General features: G+C 42.3%; 1 protein-coding gene across 2 annotated transcripts in view; it reads left to right on the top strand.

Moving 5' to 3' along the window:
• Nucleotides 1-9,573, top strand: part of ABTB3 (ankyrin repeat and BTB domain containing 3) — a 176,160-nt gene extending 166,587 nt beyond the window's left edge. For both annotated transcript variants that reach the window (XM_075050922.1, XM_075050920.1), the window contains 4 exons: nt 914-995; nt 1,997-2,065; nt 5,169-5,282; nt 8,165-9,573. In XM_075050922.1, coding sequence (XP_074907023.1) covers nt 914-995; nt 1,997-2,065; nt 5,169-5,282; nt 8,165-8,374 — 475 coding nt within the window. In that variant the 3' untranslated portion in view covers nt 8,375-9,573. The remainder of the gene's footprint in view (nt 1-913; nt 996-1,996; nt 2,066-5,168; nt 5,283-8,164) is intronic.
• Nucleotides 9,574-18,188: the final 8,615 nt, after the last annotated feature.

Below are 18,188 nucleotides of genomic sequence, written 5' to 3'. Positions count from 1 at the left end.
AAACCTACTAAATTGTGTTCATAATAGAGTTTGACACTAGTAAAAGCAAATCAATTGTTATCCGTATTTTAATTAACAAGATGCAGTCGTGATATGGAAAAGGTTACCATCCAGCAAATGCTGGTCTTGATAGATAAGCCAAGCTTTTCACTACCGCTAGAAGGTCAGATGAATTATCAAAAAGAGGAAGTACAAGGGCAGATGTTTCTGGCAGCGGATTCCCCATTTTCACCTTCTGATCAAATGGGAATACCTGGTTTTGAGAAACAGATTCCTACATATGCATATGCCTCACATAAATCTGCAATTATTAACTTAAAATGTTGGGGTTTTTTCTGAAACTTGTGTCTGAATTTCAGGTTTTGATAATCAGAGAACAGCAACCTATCCAGTTTTCTGTTCTGCCTCTTTTTACGCAATTTTATTGAGCCTGCATAGAAGCATTAAAAGTCTTAGTGTAGTTGTTTTAATATTTTGTTCCAAAACATTTTTTTAAGCAGCACAATGGACATAGGCCAAAATTTATCTCCTTCAAAAAAGGTGTGCAGTTTTTAAATGTTGCAAGTCTTCCTAAAAGATCATGTTGCCTCTAAGAAAAAAAAAAAAGAAAAAAAATTTTGTTTCTGTAATATGCATCATTACAGTATCTGAATTTCCTATGTACATTTTATTCTGTTGTGATATTAGATGTATTTTTCCAAAACTTCAAATTGAAATCTCCTAAAAGAGAGGGTTCTTCCTTTCAGTTTGAACTTTATTTTATGTCAGTGTCTAAACCTTGATGCTTTTCGGTGACAAATCCATTCATTTCAGTGTACTGTTTTTGCAAGAGTTGATGCTGTCCTTCTACTTTGCTGTACTTTTTCACAGAGATAATTGGGCTGGTATTTCAATCTCGCTCCTTTTTATTTAGGTTTAAAGCATTGCTGTCTAGCAAGCCCTCATCTGATAGTACTTGTATTGAGATCAACTATGTGAAGTACCCCATCTTTCAGGTAAAGTCAGTTCTCACATTGAATTTGAATGGAACATATAATAGGAACATCGTACATGCCCTGTCCAAATTAGTACGTATGTATTTGATAAACATGTAGCTCAGAGTAGTGGTTTCATGAGCACAGGCCTCACCTCTGTTCATACACTAAGCTGCAGAGTGCTATTGATTGCAAATGTCGTGCCCGACCAGATACAATAGCATGCATTTCACTTACATGGGCTATGCAGACAAAGCAGTGCATGTCAAAGTAAAGCGCTTGAGTCTTTCTTCTCTTGTTGGCTCTTTCTGTATTTAATGGACAGGCTTGGAAGAGATGCAGTTCATTCCCTTCCTTAGCAGTATTGTTCCATCAATTTTTTGCTGTGAAAATACAGAGCTTGCTTTCTGTATTTGTAGCGTATACGTGTATATGCTTCCTTTTATTTGAGTCAGAGCTCAGACAGTTCCATGTATTGACTCTTACCGCTGCAGATAATTCCCAGCTGCCTACAATAACTTCAGGCTTGCTGGAAGCCGACTGCAGAGGGATCTTAGCTGGCTCGTATTACAGTGCAAAGCCTCCGCCACTCTTTCTCATCATCCATGCGTGCCCGCACACAGCTGGGTGAAGGTGGGGGTGCCATTGCCAGGGAAGGAATAAGGGAACCACCATTGCATATGCTATATTTTCCTGCATCGATAACGTACTGAACGTACTGGGAAATACATTGAAAATTCCGAATGAATTAATCGGCTTCCTGCAAAGTGTTTGGAGCTCACCAGAAAGTCTGGACAATGGGGCTGGTGAGGGTTGAGACATTAGACCACCTGTGAGAAGGAACTGTGCAGAGAGAGAGAGTAACCAAATATATCCTGAAATCAGGAGGTTTGGGCCAGTTTTGTCTACAAATCCTTGGTGGTGTTGGAGAACCTCGGGTATTGCCTGCGGTCTTTACATCACCCCCTGTTCCCTGATGTCTTGGATTGCTTTTTATAAACACTCCCTTTGTTTTATTACAGCTGGTTATGCAGTATCTTTATTATGGAGGTGCAGAGTCACTCCTGATTAAAAATAATGAAATTATGGAGGTAAGAGACATTTATTTTAATTGCAGTGGGAGCAATGCTAAGTGATCTGTGTACTGTTCACCCAAGGGCACGTGGCCATTGGGCAAGGCGTGAGCACTCCTGTAAGAGCCAGCAGTGCCTCACCCGGAGTGCCCAGGCTATCCGCAGTCCTGCGGGAGACACTCAGTCTCCTTCTCTGCTGGTCGCCCTTTATGGTAACTTTTCCCACTATGAAGTTGACTGTCAGAGAAGAAAGAGTAGAAAAATTATGGTCGTCAGGCAAACAAAGTATCTGAAATAAAAATATCTAGTTAGATGCTTTGAGAGGCTCTTTCAAGGAAACGCAAAGCTGGTGTTACCAAAATCTGGAAGGAACTCCCAGCAGCGTAGTGTACCATCCTCTCTCTCTCAGCCTGGTAAGTGAGGTGCTCTGCTCCAGCTGGGCCAGTCAGCTGCTCTCTGCCACACTCTTAATTTGGTTTTATTAGCTCAGGCTTACATGTCCAGAGCTATTTCAGCAGCATAAAAGCATCCAGTTTGGTTCCTCACTCGGGAGAATTCTTGGGTGTGTACCTGGCTTTAACCATGGGAGAAATCCCACCGGAGTCACAGTTCAGTTCAATTTCAAGCATGTGACTGTCAAATTTTCTGAATAAAACCGTAAGCTGCTCCCCGAGATACAGAGACTCCTTTGCCCCTTTCTCACCACATGTAAAACATCCAGTGCCGTTGTGCCCATCTGCGAAAGCCAAACCAAGCCAACTGGAGCTGACTGAGCCTTCAGCGTAGCCACACATCCATAACCTGTATGGATGTTAAGTCATCCTCTTCCCAATACTGTGTGCTGTCGTTGCCAGCTATGATCAGCCTAACGACTCCAACTATATAGAAGTAAGAGATATTTGAGCAAATTCTCAATTCAGGGAGTCATTCAGGGAGTTTTGCTGTTGACAATCACCAAATTATGGCAGCCAAAAAGAATATGGGACAGTAAATACTAAAATCAGAGCTACTTAAACAGCTGGTAATCATCAGCGTACAGATTATATAGTCTGCCACTGTGATGTTTTATTGTTGCCTACATTAGTTAGTCTGTCCCTATGACAATACTGCCTGGGGCATCCATGCAAGGCTTGGCTTTTACCAAAATACTGCTAAGCAGAAATTGGGAGAGACGACTCTTTGGGGTACGAGTGGCCAGGGTGAAACAATTCTGATGGGTACAGGGACATCTGCAGCCACCCTGCTGGCAGCCAGAGGATGGAACTGGTCAGGACTGAAATCATCCCTCTCCAACACAGGCAGTGGATTTTTAACTAAGCATACCCGCACTGACTTTGTGAGCTTTATAGGAAAAGGTCACTGATTCTCTATTTCACTCATAGTTTTGAAAGAAGCTCCAGAATTTCTAACCCTTTCTGAAATAAGGACTCTTAGACTAGGCAGTGCAACGGCTTTATAGAGATGTGTGTGTTATCACCTAGGCTGTTAAAAAGCTTGTGCTGCAGTTCAGCTGGCTGCTTGCTCTACTTTTGTGACATCTCAAAACTTCTGTGCCTCAAGAATGTATGACTGATTGATTGATCTGTTGATAACAGATCTGGCCACGGTTCCTCACAGTTTAAAGTAATTACAAACCAGCACATGACTGCTTGAGCCACAGAGGCAGCTGGAATAGGATTTGGCTTTATCTTTCAAAACTGCATTTAGCAACTTGCCTTATTACAAATATGATAACAAGAAGCACCAGAAATACTCCACAGAAATCTTTGCTGCAATTCATAATTGGGGCCAGCTGGCTGCTATCACATCAGCACTGCAGATTTCCAGCACTTGGATTTATTTATGGGATTAAAGCAGAGCTTGAGCGGACTGCATAGGAGAAGTCAGAATAATGTCATGGAAGTTTCAGGGTTTTGTTCCCCAACGCTCTTACCTAGCAGCGTGAGAACCCTTTTGAGATTCACAGGATAGCTTTTTGTCATGCAGTCCTAGATGATAAGGGTCATATAAATGAACACCTTGGCTAAAAGACCTGGCTGGGTTAGGGCAAGGTGTCAAGCAATGGAGAACTCCCACCTGGCTTCCCAAGCCAGAGCAGAGAGCCAGAGACAATGACGTACCATGGAAAGACAGGAAGTGAAATCCCTTTTCCCTGCTCTAAAAGAACAGAAAGGGAGCAATAGGTAAAACCTTAGCACTACTGAAATCAGTTGGAGAACTCAAAATTTAAGCCATTTTCACCCCCCAGACTTCAGGTGATGCCCACAGTGTGCAGTGGCAGTGCAGGTAGCATATCCATGGGGTGGATACAGCACCGATGAGGGAGGTCAGCCAGAGTCCTGATGGCAGGAGAGCTGCGGTAGTGCAACGATACAGGCACATGACACTAACATGAGTGTTAATTAGGTAGTGCCTTACACCAAGCCGGTTCCCACGTTTGCATTCTATCCTGCTGTGTACCCACTCCTTGGGGTCGTGGAGCCAGAGAGTGTTCCAGTGCCTGTGGCCTAGACATGAGCTTGCCGCTGCTCGCGAGCTAGAGCAAGGAGCATATGGAGACCTGACTCCATTTCCTTGAGCCTGCTGAGGTGACAGATTTGACGTTTATTGCCCCTCTAGATTTTTAAGACTGCCCAGCGTGGTTATCATCATCTGGTTTGAATTCCTCTGTACTCTTGGTCCCGGCACTTCTGCTGACATCCCCACATCCAGCCCAGGTGCTCTGTTTTCAGCCAGAGCTTGTGAAACAGTTGAACCCAAACACTTTTTCCCTGGAATGTAATTGCAGATCCCTCCTTGCAGAGTCATGTTTGCAAAGTGACCAAAGACTCTCCAAGCTGCCGTTTCCTTTTTCTCTCTCCCCCCACCCCAAAGTCATGGACCTGAACAACCTGTGGTGGTCTCTCCATATACAGCTTCCCATGGTGTGATCTAGAGGGGACTGCAAAGGGTTGAAGCAACCAAGCGACCTTCTCATTCTGACTGTTTGTCAGTACTTTCATGAAAACTGAAGCAGGGGCAGAGAAAAAAAATATAATGAAAGAGTAAAGAAGCAAGCTCTGATTCTGTACGCTCAGGAGTTTTGACTATTTTCTTCCTTGCTTTTTTTTTTTTTTTTTAGCTTCTCTCTGCTGCTAAATTTTTCCAGCTTGAAGCTTTACAACGACACTGTGAGATCATTTGTGCAAAAAGCATTAATACAGAAAACTGCGTGGATATTTATAATCATGCGAAGGTAAAAATAACCACATATGCTTTTATGTTACGTGTCTGTTGTCATACTCATAGGTCAGTTTTATGATAAATAGTGATAGTTTGTTATTTTTGTAAGATTTGTCATTTACTGGGACTGAGTGGCTAGTAGGTACCTAGCATAGTGACAGTCCTAAACCGTGTAGTGTAAGAGCAGCCGTGGCAACTGCTCACCCCCTTCTCCAAGTGCTTCAAACTCAATTTGCGTGTACCACCATGTGGCAGACCTATCCCTTATCATGGCAACCCAAACTGCTGAGTTATTCAACAGGAATCACCTAACTGAATAAGACACCTCTCTTTCACCTTCCAAGCTGCATTTTCCCATTACAATTCCCTGTTTTCTCCTGCCTGAAGCCCACTGGGGTGATATACTCAATGCTGGTGACAGCTTGTCAATATATAAAAATGCCACATTGTCAAAGTGCAATGTCTCCGAGCCGTGCAAGGATGGTAATGAGAATTTTATGTCTTGGAGAGGAGAGATTCACAGCTTCTTATTGGAATCAAATTACTTACTTAGCTTGTGAGGGGGCCTAAGTCATTAGGTATAAAAGCATGGCATTTTTTGACCTAGAAAACCTATTTTCGCTCATTGATGGAGGTGGTTGCCACATTGATTAGTTTCAGTTTTTCTCCTCCTCTCGTGTGCTTAGTAGTTAGACTTTCAGTTGGAAGATGGAGATGACACACAAATAGTTGCAATGACATATTTTTAAAGCATTCCTTAGATAATTTTTTTTTCTGTAACTTACATGGTCTATACAAAAGATAAAACGGTGCAGCATGACACAGAGGTTTGATTGAACAGAGTAATGCTGCAGATTGCTCCAAACCCCTGCAGATCTGACCTCCATTCCCATCATCAGGTATTTCCTACAGAGAGTAGTAATGTTAGGTCTTGATGTACAGATACTGTGCAATCAGTGTTTGAAATAGCATAAAGTTCCACCTATAAAATGAATAAGAAATGAGGTATATCTGCAGTTCCATTTATTGTAATAGGAAAAAAAAACAGCAGTGCAGGAATCTTTTGAAAAATATTTCATTTATCTCCTAGCTTATGTGGGAACTTCTCAATTTGTATTACTGTTACTAAAAGTAAAACGAATAATTTTGTTTTAAAATCACATGTTTTCTTTGAATTGTGAAACGTGGCTTGTTATTTACATCCTGATTGAAGAAAATTCTTACATGGAGCTTTAGACCTGTCTGAGGGACTTGTACGCTGCTGATACTGGGACTGAACAAACCCAGTGACTAAATCCAGCTCCTTGTTTGCCTGTAAGGGCCCCAGCCTGCAAGTTTTTTGCCTGCATCTCCCAGTGGAGGCAGTGGAAATGGTATACTTGAGAGGCTTTTACGGCCAGGGTTGTGTTTGCACCGACACGGGTAGTGCATTGCAGAGATAGCCAAGCTAGCTGTGAATGAAATCTTAACTTCTGGAATTAGTTAAGCCACATCACCCTAGAGCTCTGTCTGCGTGGGCTAATTTACCCCGCTTCCAGTAAATTACCAGGGCTAAGCTTCATACTGCTACAGCTAGAAGGTTTCCAGGACCTGAACTCACACATTTAAAGCTAGTTCAGATACCTCTCTATTACGCTGTCTGCAGAGCAGAGAAGACGCTTCATCTTTTTGCTCCCAGTCTGTGTGATGTGCAGGTGATTAATCTGAGCACAGATCGTTCTGCCCCGAGTGCTCCTGTCACACAGTAGCTTCATTTGTTTGTTATGTGAATACGAGATAATGCTATGTGGCGGAAGAGGCCAGATGGTCCTGATGAGCCAGGGGAGCTCACAAGCGGTTCAAGCGCAGCTTGCCAGCCAACTGTCTGCTTTGCCATGTTGCTCTTTGAAGTGTGGAAAAAGCTTGTGTTAGACCGCTGTGAGGATGGGAATAAAGTGAGCAGGTACCGAAGCCAGGAACCACCACATCAGCCAGGAACAGGTTTTGATTACCTTGCTCCCACTGCAGGTACCATTTCTAGTCCTTGCTATTTTGCAAGCTCAGCTGTACCTGCAGGAATTCAGGCGATGCTGAGACCTGCCTTTCCAAATGGAGAAGTGCGAGCAGGTTGGCCCAGAGACACATGGAGCACGGTCTTTGTCATCGTGATGGAGAGAAAGATATGATCTGGTGGAAGCATAGCATGAAGTGAGAATAGTTTTGGAAAGCTGTGGTGGAGGCCTAGATTGTAGAACGGTGTTTAGCAGGGTGGTGAGCTGTGTAAAAGGAGCTGTAGGAACAAGAGATTGAGACCCTGGGTTAAAGAGGTGAAGTGGTGGTAGGAAGGTGAGACAATGTGGCTTTGGTCATATTTGCTCACACATTGCAGTATCCCTGCCTATTACCCTGACACAGTGTCCAACTTAAGGGAGATACTGACCTCCCCAAACCACATGCTCCACAAATCTCCATTTCTCCTCAAAGCATGAAACTTTGCATGACAGGTTTCTGCAGTCATATGTCCCATCCTTGCTAAGGATGGCATTCGTGAAACTTGGTCTGTAGTATGTTTTCCCAAACCTGTAGTTTTAGGGTGTAACTTCGAGCATGAAATCATGGGTCTGCTGAACTCTGTGGCAAAAATCCCACCAATTTCCAAGGAAGCAATGCTTCAGCCCCTGGAAGTTTGTTTCCTGAACAACGAGGGCTTTATAACATGGAATTGTTATCAGAATCATCAGCATAAAATACTGTTTGATTAACTCCTTCCCCTCCACGCATATATATCCATAAGTGTTACTGTGCCTGTCTGAAAGGCTTACTTTGTGTATTTGTTTGTGTGCAGCTCTTATGCACTGTATTTGCTGAGTGGGTTTTATCAGAATGGTTATCTTTCTCTAATTTCACTTCTTGTAGTTTCTCGGAGTGACAGAACTTTCTTCCTATTGTGAAGGCTACTTTCTAAAAAATATGATGGTCCTCATTGAAAACGAAGCTTTCAAACAGCTGTTGTATGACAAGAATGGAGAAACGTCTGGTCAAAATGTACTACAGGACTTACAGAGGACGTTGGCCACAAGGATTCAGTCAATTCATTTGTCTTCTTCAAAGGGCTCCATTGTGTAAAGCTGAGGAAGACGGTAACCCTCTAATAAAGACCCTGCAAGTTAAGTCTGCTGTTGCAGTTGCTTAATCCCGTTGCGGTTGCTTAAATGACTACAAAAAAAAAAATTTAAAAATTCTACTTCGCATCCAAATAGTTCTGTTTTGGCCAAAGGTGCTGTGCTGGGACTGCAGCCCCATTTGGATGAGGGAATATAGAAAACGAAGCTCCTCCATGTTTTTGAGCAAACGGGGTATAAGAGTATCCAGTGAATCGCTGTTGTACTCAAATTCTGAACACACGCGTGTCGTCGTGGAGCTCGATGCCAACAAAAGCCAGAACTCACATCAGTGAACAGCAGAAGCCCCTGCCTGAGCAGTGGTGCAGGGAAACACCCGAATTGACCGGTTAATCGTTTAAGGTGGATTTGTTCCAGTGTTACACATTTAAGAACTATATCTATCCTGGAGTCCATTATCTCATGCATTTAAGAAATGTAAGAACTGTTATTGCTGTCGAGCAAAGATCAACTGTATTAGAGAGTGGGTAAGACTGTTACAGCTGAGGAAATATACTGGCAGATTTTTAAGGGTGGGAACTTTTTAAATTGTTCATAAAAAATAATGGGGTGGCCTTGTAGTTTAAAAACTATTTCTTAAGCTTAAAATTTCATTTTCGACAGAGCTATGTTTGAGAATCTATGTAACATGTTTTGTTTTTTTAAATGGTAAAATGTACATTGTGTAAACATATATATGATCAAGTTTTGCTTGTATTCTTTCCTAGGGTGGTATAATCTTGCCTAACAGGCTATGGTTACACCAAAGAGGTACATTACCCAGACTATCTCTAATACAGTAGTTGGGGGGGCAGGAGAACTGCATGCTACTCGTGATTTGGGGTTAAAAACAATGACAAACTCAACATGCATTTGCATGGTAACTGTACCTGTGAAATGTTACGTTTGTGCTTTGTTTCGCCAAGACAAATGCAATGTTACTTCTTGTCAAACTTCATTTGTGAAATTAGCATATTTTTTTATTTGGTGCGATTGGTTGTGATATGATACCCCTGGAGACCCTTCTCGAGATGCTGATTTCTGTTTGTTACAGTGAAGGGATAATAACAGATCTTTACTTCAGTAATGTGTTGATACTTTGCTACTGGCCAGAGATTGTGTCCAAGTTAGACTTTTTTAAATTATAATTAAATATGTACTATAGAATGATTTCTCACTGTATCCTGAGAATGTATAGGTTATCTACAATGCAGGGTTTGGGTGGGGTGGGATGGGGGATGTGATTTAATGTCAAAGCTTCATTTCTTTTGCAGCATATTGTTAGCAAGACAAATCGGCTACGTGCCACAACATTCCTGATGCTCTGTCTCTGAAAACCACAGAAAGAAGTAGGCAAAGATGTTGCCTTCTCCATGGCAAAGAGACATTAATATATTTATTTTCTAGCATGCTGTTCAGAAACTGTGCCCAGTTCATAGACTTTAGAAGTTTTATTTTGACAGTGCATGTTAACCTCTTGTTCTTTTGTTGAAGTATCTACGTCAGGTGCTCTTCCATGCCGATAGCTTTTGGCATGCTCAGAGAACACAGTTTTGGCTTTATTAATCAACACGGTAGGAAGCTGTTTTATGACTCTGAGGTGTAAATCCTCCTGTGTGCTTGGTCTTTTAAAGCCTCTACAGCTCCTGCAACAAATTACAAAAATGTCTAAACTGTCATTAATGTTGCAGAGACACAGTGTGTCAGTCAATTAGACTTTTTTTTTCTGCATAGTAGATGTTCACGCAAGATGTTGTCTGGAACATTTAGGTAATGGCAACTTCTATGTGAATGTTGCGGTCTTAGAGAAGCGAGACCATGGTTGATGCAATAGCAACATGCAGGGGTGCTTGTGTCATTTGGTGTGGTCCTCATCCATGGAAGCCCATCCTTCCATGTCAATGATAACTAGATAGGAGCAGACCTCACCCCACAGCTTCATGGTTTAAAATAGCAAAATTTTTCTACCAATAATCATGATACTAAAATTCTTCCCTTGGGTTCATGCGTAGTGCCCAACAAAGTCAAAGGGAGTTGCATACGCATATATCTATAGGCAAAATGGCTTTTATCTGGGGAACATGCTCACAAGTATGCTTGTGGATAGTCTGGCATCTAATGCTATAATGATAGCCACGGGTGTTGTGCCCCTGTTTCTAGCTCAAATACTAACTGTGCTTTGGTAAGGGGATGTAGAGTCCTGTGTGCACAGGCTGCCCCTGGAAGGTGACGTCTTGAGTATTTTGTAGGAACCTGCCTGGACTCATTAGGAAGGAAACGCTGGTAACTGTGCTAGTTGTTGTTCTGATGAGTTGAGAGTATCTGTGGTAACATCTACTGGTTTTCTTTCAGAGGTAAAGGGCTTAATATGTCCTTCGGTGGCCGTACGTGAACGGAGTGGTCAGTGTGTTTGGGCGCTCAAAGGCAAACACGAGCCAAAGGCTCTAGGGACGGAGCGCAGCTGCCTCCCAACACACGCTGCGCAAGTCTGCCAGCAGAGCTGCATCAGCCCCTGCATTCGTGTGTCCCGTTGCTGCTTCGGAGGGTTGTGAATCTGGATGGCTGAGCACGACAGAAAGCGTGGCACCCGCTGCTGCCGCGAGATCTGCTTTGCTGGTGTCTAGCAAATGGTAGGAGAGAACAAGCCCCAAGAAGCTATCGTTCAAAGCTGTTACAGGAAGAGATTGCAGCTCTTGATTTATAAGGGAATAACTTTTGCCCTTCAGAACACTGGTAATCCCAAAGTCATAGATGTATAGCTGAAAGGAACCTTAAAAAAAATAATCATGACTTTCAATTCTTATTCGACCTGTGACCCCCATCACTTTTGCCAGCAGAAGAGCCAGCCCCTGTGTAACCCTGGCATTTATTTCTCCTGGAAGTAGTCAGCAGACCTTTGTGGATCCACAGACCAGAGTTTGAAAACTCCAATTTTAGTCCACCTCTCCTGCTGTGAAGCTGGTGAGGTCTAGCTGAACCACACCAGACAGTGTGCAGCTTGCAGGCTTTTCAAACGTGCAGCAACAGGCATCCATGATCTTCACCAACCTCATAATCAGAAGGTTTTCCTAAGAGACTATGTGGAATTTTTTTACTGCAAATTGAGCCACTTTTCCTTCAAGCCCTGATTGACAGGAGGAACAGATGATCTTACAAGATCTTCTTACAAGATTATTCTATGTATGAGAGGAATTATCCTACTTTCCTAGTTCCTTTGCTGGTATTTTCTAGGTCTCTGATTTTTGCTGGTATTCCCCTCATGACTCCCCAGTTTCCCCAAAATGCAGTACTCCCACAGGGGTTTTATATAGTAACAAGCAAAGCAGAGTAACTGTCTCCTGTGGTTTATGTAAAGCATATCAGAAAATATATCCTGCAATATTTTCTACAAGAACATCCCATGGCTGACTTTGATCTAGTCTGTCTTCTGTTATAATTCCTGGGTAATTCACTCACTGCTGCTTTCCCAGGACTTTGCATTTTTATTTGTGCATTTCTTTACTATACCTTCCAAAGTATAACACTTTCAACTTGCCTTTAGTGCATTTGTTCTGCTTTAATTGGGGCAATTTCCCCACTTCATCAAGATCAATTGCAATTCTGATCCTGTCTTCTAGCCTGTTTCATAATCTCCAAACTTTATTGTATGTGGCTTCATGCGTGGATTTTTCATTCCATTAATCTGGGGCTGAGGGGGAAGGGCTCTGTTGTCAATTTAATCTAAAAAGCAGTGTGAGTTTCGGCGGGTGCCCATGAATACCATCACTATCAGATAAGGCTCTTTCCAGCAGAGCATTTTATTAGCATTTTTTTAGAGAGATGTTGTTACCATCTTAGAAAATAAAAAGCCTTCCACTTCTTTAGTCTTTGTATGAGTTGCAATAATTTACAAATTTTGAGGGAAAATATTGCCTCCAATCTAGGTGAAATGGAAAAAAATACATCATCATTAGAAAAACTTGTGATTTTCTTTTTCTTTCTTTCTTTCTTTCTTTTTTTTTTTTTAATTGTAACTTTCCAGCCTGTAATGTGTGGAGGGCTGTTTTGGTTCCTTTCCATCTGTCTTTTTTATACGAATCCACTGCTGTAATATTTGAGGACTTATAGGCATCCTGCCCCTGCCTCACTGCAGATTTTTCTTTCTGCCTCTCTAGAAGGGTCCTCCCTTAGTTTTCAGAATTTCCTCACATTTTCACTTTGCCTCACGTGCTGCCAGTTTCCACCCTTCCCAGTTTTTTTTACTCTAGAGCCCTGCTGGATCCCTTCCCAAGCCCAGAAAGGGTATCTGTGTCCTCCTGAATGGGCGATTTTCCAATAATTGTCTTGAGAGTTGGGAAGAGAAAAGGATGGGGAATGTAGGAGGGTAGAGGTTTTAGACATCACAGAGAAGGGCTGGTATTCTTTTCACGACAAATTTCAGCACTGTCTACTTGTTTCTCAGATTTTCCCCTGATATATTCCTTACGCCTGCTGTCCTCTAAACACAGCTGGTGGCCAGATGCTCTCCATTCTGGAAAAGGGCCAGCTTTCTTGATGGCTAAGACTTTTTTTTCCCCCAGCTAAAACTTTGCCTGCTTGGTCTCAGCTTCGGAGTAGATTTGTGCAAATGTCTGTTAAAGACAGAGGAAACATCTTTAAAGAGGTGTGAAGGCTTAGTAGCCAGGCTTCCATTGGCACCAATGAAAGCTGCTTGCTGAATCCTCCACATGCTGCTTTTGACACTGAGCCTTTTCGTATTGAATATCCACTGGCTTCATACCAAACATAGCACAAGTCCTGGATGGGCTGCAGTGTGTGGTGTGCTCGGGGCTTTTGGAAATTCTAGTTTTGTTTCAGAGCGTAGCACAATGTGCTGCTTTTTGAAGATTAAAAGAAAAAAGAGAATTCTTCAGTTTGTACTGAAATAAAGTGCTCTGAGGTGGTGCAGTTAGAAAAAAGAAAGGGCATCTCTTCTTCCCCCCTTGTACCTGTCTAAAATCAGAGGAGGGTTCTGTAATGGCATGCAGTGCAACTCTAGGTCTGTGAGGACTCAGGCATACAGGACCCTGTTTAAGTGGGGTTTTTGTGTTCAGGAAAAATACAGGTGGTGTTAAAGTTCACACATCCACATACTCAATGCAAGGCTCAGGCCATCCTAGAGCAAAAGCCACTCCTAGTACTCTTTGTCTGTGGGTTAAATCCTAGGAGAAGCTGAGAACCTGCAGAACTTGTCGAAATCGGTTGCAGGTATTTGGTGTCCCTCAGGAGCTGACTCTGTCTTAAAAACATTGCTGCAAGATGACATCCTGAAGCCTGCATTCACTAAAGCTGCCTCTGAAGTTAGTGGATGAATTTTATTTTTTTTTTTTTGAAGAATGAGTTACCTAAAGTCAAAGACTTGAAGATAGTTTGTTTGACAAAGCGTCTTTCATGTGAGGCTCTGCAAGCGCTGTACAGAAATGAAGGGCCTGATGTTGCTTTCGTCCTCTGGCCCAGAGATGTTGAAATAGATAAGCATTTAAAAAGCTGCTTAGGATTTGTCCTAATATTTAATACACCAGCTTGCAGAAAGTTAGCCTTGAAATAGCATTCAATAATATCTGAAACCCCCATAGACGAGCACATCACTAATTTTAGATGTCTGCCTACAAGCACAACATTTATATCTCTAACTCGCAGCACTTCCAATCACATCTTCCATACATTTATAACAAAATTAATGTTTTGTTATTTTTTAACTTGTTATTTATTTTGAGGTAGGGACCGTTACCTTCAGTGGGTGAAAACTGAGGCTGCCCACTGACCAGATTATCACATTTTCAGTAGAATTGCACCTGACCTACCATTTATAACTGGCCTCCAAGGGCAAAAAATAGCAAAGCTGAGTCTTCAGCTGTGAGTCAATGATCCGTGAGTTCAATGAGACCGCTGCTGAAAACATTACAAATGCAATGCCCAAAGCAGAAGGAAAATCTGGAAAGCCGCAGAAGCTAATGGGCATTTGTCAGCTGCCTTCACTGAGCCTGAGAACTGGGGAAGCAAGCTCAGTGTGGATAGGAGGGGGGTATTCAATTTCTTTTTGTTGCCATTAAACTGTCATTCTTTTGGCTTGGTTCAAGGTTCCTTGCATGGAACAGCCATGGATGGCCTAGTGTTTGTTTATCTTAGGTGCATGCAGAGGGCTCAAAATGTGGTATCTCATGTTCTCAAGTCAGTAGTCTCAGTACACGATGCTCTTTGTGCTTTGCTTGGACTGCTTGTCACTAAAACACCCAGGAGACATGGCAGCAACTTACAAGAGAGGTTGCATTGTCTGGATAGGTTAAATTCTACAAACATCTTGTGTTTTGCAAGCTATGTTGTTTAGCTGACTAAATCTGTCCACCTGATTGTACATAATGTACCAGAACAGCAATTTTGGTGTTTGTTTTCCTTTGGAGAGGCATTTTTCATCCTTCTTCAGGCTTACAGTTTTGTTCTTTCATCCTGAAGAGATGACACTGTGTGAACGGGCATGCTTAGATTAGGCACAGGTTTCTGTCTCTGTTGGATGGCACGCTAATGAAGAGGTCTCGGTAAGGGAAGATGATTAGGTACAAGAATTTGAATGTCTAATCCCAGATATTTGCCTTGGATTCCAGAGGCATAGTGTTCCCCTTTTCCTGCTTCATTTGTTCTCCCAACTCAGAGCTTCCATGAAATCAGAGGGGAAGGCAGAAGGCAGCACAGGAGGAGAGGAGGAAGCAGCCCCATCTCCCAGCCCTTGCTCGGCATCTCCAGCCAGCCCAGTTGGCTCTGGTTTCTTCAGAGCTCACACAGAGGGTTTGCTTGGTCCCACTGCTCAGATATGGCCATGGAGCTCTAGCAATTGGTAGTTTTTCTTTGTCCTTATAAATATCTCCAGTGCCACAGCTGCAAGATCAAATTTGCCTGAACCCCTTTGTGTGTGGTTAACTTTGGTCTTTCTACTTCCCATCATCTCTGCTGCTGTGTTTTCATTAAAACTTCCATTACTCGGCTTTGCCCAGCACAGTGAGAGGCAATCTTGTTTCTTATTGCCTTTCTAAAGCAAACAAAGACAGGGAAAAAAAACTCTCTGAAATACCCAATCAGAAATCATTCATGGTTTAAAATAAGCCACATTAGAAAATGGAGATGCTCAGACACACACAAAAAAGAAAGCCACGTTAGAAAAAGCCAGTGTGTTAGGAGGTCATTTTAATTAATTAAGGTCAAAGCCTTAACACCTCATATGTTCTGGCAGGGACGGATTAACATGGTTCAAAACATCTGGACTTGTTCAAGCCACAGGTTCAAGAAGAGTCCAGCCTTACCCTTTCCCCTTCCCAGCAGTGGATAAATTGACTATCCTATAGCTTACTACGTGAGAGGCTTTCAAATGAGCCTTTCCAAAGTCTGGTTCTCCCTGTTCTGCATAGCTTTTAAAGAGCTCACAGCACATCTGCGGGCTGAGATTTGCTCCCAAGCACAGTCGAAAGCCCCTGTGCCCCAGCGCTGGCTGCGCCTCACTGGGGCAGAAGGTAGGAAGGAGCACAGGAAGCCCCTGGAGCCTCACCAGAGTGAAAGCTGCTTCCCCAGCATCCAAGCATTCACTTGATCAAACACCCTGCTTCACCTGCTCAAGCCTGGGTAGACCACTGATAGACAAATTTGGGACAGTCGGTTCAATACCTTGGGAACTGATTTTTGCCTTGCAATTATTGAGCCAGTGACTAACTGTGCCATTTGGGGACATGGTAAAATGTGCAGTCTTCCTTGAGTTGTGAGTTTATGTCTATCCCTTGAAGAATACAAGGACTAAAGGAAAGTATCTGAGAGCTTTTTGACCTCATGTTCCTGGCTAACTTCCAATTAATACTAGAAAAACTCAACCTATTTTAAGTCCCATCAGTACATTTTGACCAGTGTGTTGCTTCCGGTCCGTATTTCTCTGAGTGTTGCAGCCGTATGTGCTGTACCAGTGGGGAGTAATGGTGCCTGAGCATTATGCATACAGTAAATAAGTAAATCCCACTCTGCAATGCAGGACATTCCTTCTACTTATCTCCTCAGCATTATGTGGAAGGTTGAATAATGCATCTCTGGTGTTTAAAGCCCCAAGATAAGGTCAATGGTCTCTTTCCCCACTCTCTCTTCACTCTGCCAGCTTACCACACAGCAGAAGGATCCGGATCCTGCGTTTTTTGAATCATAGTGAAGACCAGTAGAAAAAAACCACAGGAAATACAACATTTTCTCACACACACATACACACACCCAGTAACAGGTGGGCTACTAGAGTGTCCTTGAGTCTCGCTCACCTGAAAGCTTGTTGTAATGCCATTTGTGCATTAGTTATCCTCAGAGCAGGCTTTTGGTTAGGTTGAAGTCTAGAAAACATCTCAAGTGGCATTGTAAAATAATTTGTTCTGTATCATCCAAGCCATGCATTTTCTGCTTCTTTGTGGGTTTTGGTGTTGTGTTGTCTGGTTTGGGGTTTTTTTAGGGAAGAAAAGGTTAAGCATATGTAATGCTTTGGATTTTCTGTCCATAGTTATCTTTGTGTGTTTGTATGTGTGAGAGAGAGGGAGAGAGAGACAGACAGTAAATAGATCTACGGGATATGTTACGAGGCGTGAAATCATGTTTGTAGTGAGTTTTCTTGTTAATGACAGTCAGCCTTCCTTGATGCTAGGCATTAATGTAGTATCCACTAGTGCAGCTAAACCTCCCTCTGCTCCACTTTCCCAACTGGGTTTCATTTTGTACCTAGTTTAGCATTTATAAATATTTGATACAAAGTTCAAGAAGTAATTTACATGTTAAATGAAAGATATATGAATGTTCTAGGAAAAATACAAGTTAAGATGCTACTATAACATCTTTCACAAACCAAACATGAAAGCATGATGAAATTTTCCCCATTAAAATTGCTGGAAGCCTTTTTATTGATTTTTCTAGTCTGTGGATTAGGTCTGTTTTCCATCTCTCTTTCATACTATGTCACCTTTGAAGTCTTTGCACATCTTGCACTTTCCAAGCCGAATGCATATCTGTAATTAGAAAGCACAATCTTGATCTTTAAATGGGGAAGCAATCCTTCCTCTGTCATCCACTTCTGAAGGGCTGGTTTTGTATCTTTATGTTTACCATTGAAAACAACAGCTGAATGGGGAAATCCCAGTGCGAGCATCCTGAAAAGACGAAGAGCTAGCACTGTCTGTGGGAAAACTCTTTGCTTCCTTCCGCCCTCTTCACATCCACTCCCACTTGTCCCTGAGATGTCTTTGGACTTAAAGCTAGAAAAGAAAAATGAAAACAAGAGGAAAGGATATGCTAGCAATAAGATGGTTTCTAGAACAGTGCAGAACCATCAAGTGTAATCTTGGCTTTTTGCAGGTTTTAGGCAGACTCCTAATTGCATTTGTTACGATAGTTATGAATTTGGGTTTGGTTTTTTTTCTAGCAGAGTAGTTTTGTTTGCTGCTGTCCATTGTTGGGGTTGTATGGGAAGGTTTCACTTCATTTTTATTGAGAAACAAATGAAAGATCACACAACCCAACAGTAATCGTCAGCAAACACAGAGATATTGTCCTCCATCCCACAGCTGTAGCTTAAATGCTGGTTTGTGGCTTCACAGGCATGTTTGAGGTCATCTACAATTAACAACACAGGTGAAATTTTCTTCCCCTTTGCTTATCCATTTATGATGGATAAAAATAAAGTAGCAGAGAGTCAGAGTATAGACAATAGGATGGCAGATGTTTTTCAACAGAGTATAGCTAAGAAATACAAATGT

Source organism: Buteo buteo, chromosome 19 (genome assembly GCF_964188355.1).
Source record: "Buteo buteo chromosome 19, bButBut1.hap1.1, whole genome shotgun sequence".
NCBI classification, from domain to species: domain Eukaryota; kingdom Metazoa; phylum Chordata; class Aves; order Accipitriformes; family Accipitridae; genus Buteo; species Buteo buteo.
Note: the sequence above shows the minus strand (reverse complement) of the source record. Positions and strands in the feature narration are given on the sequence as shown.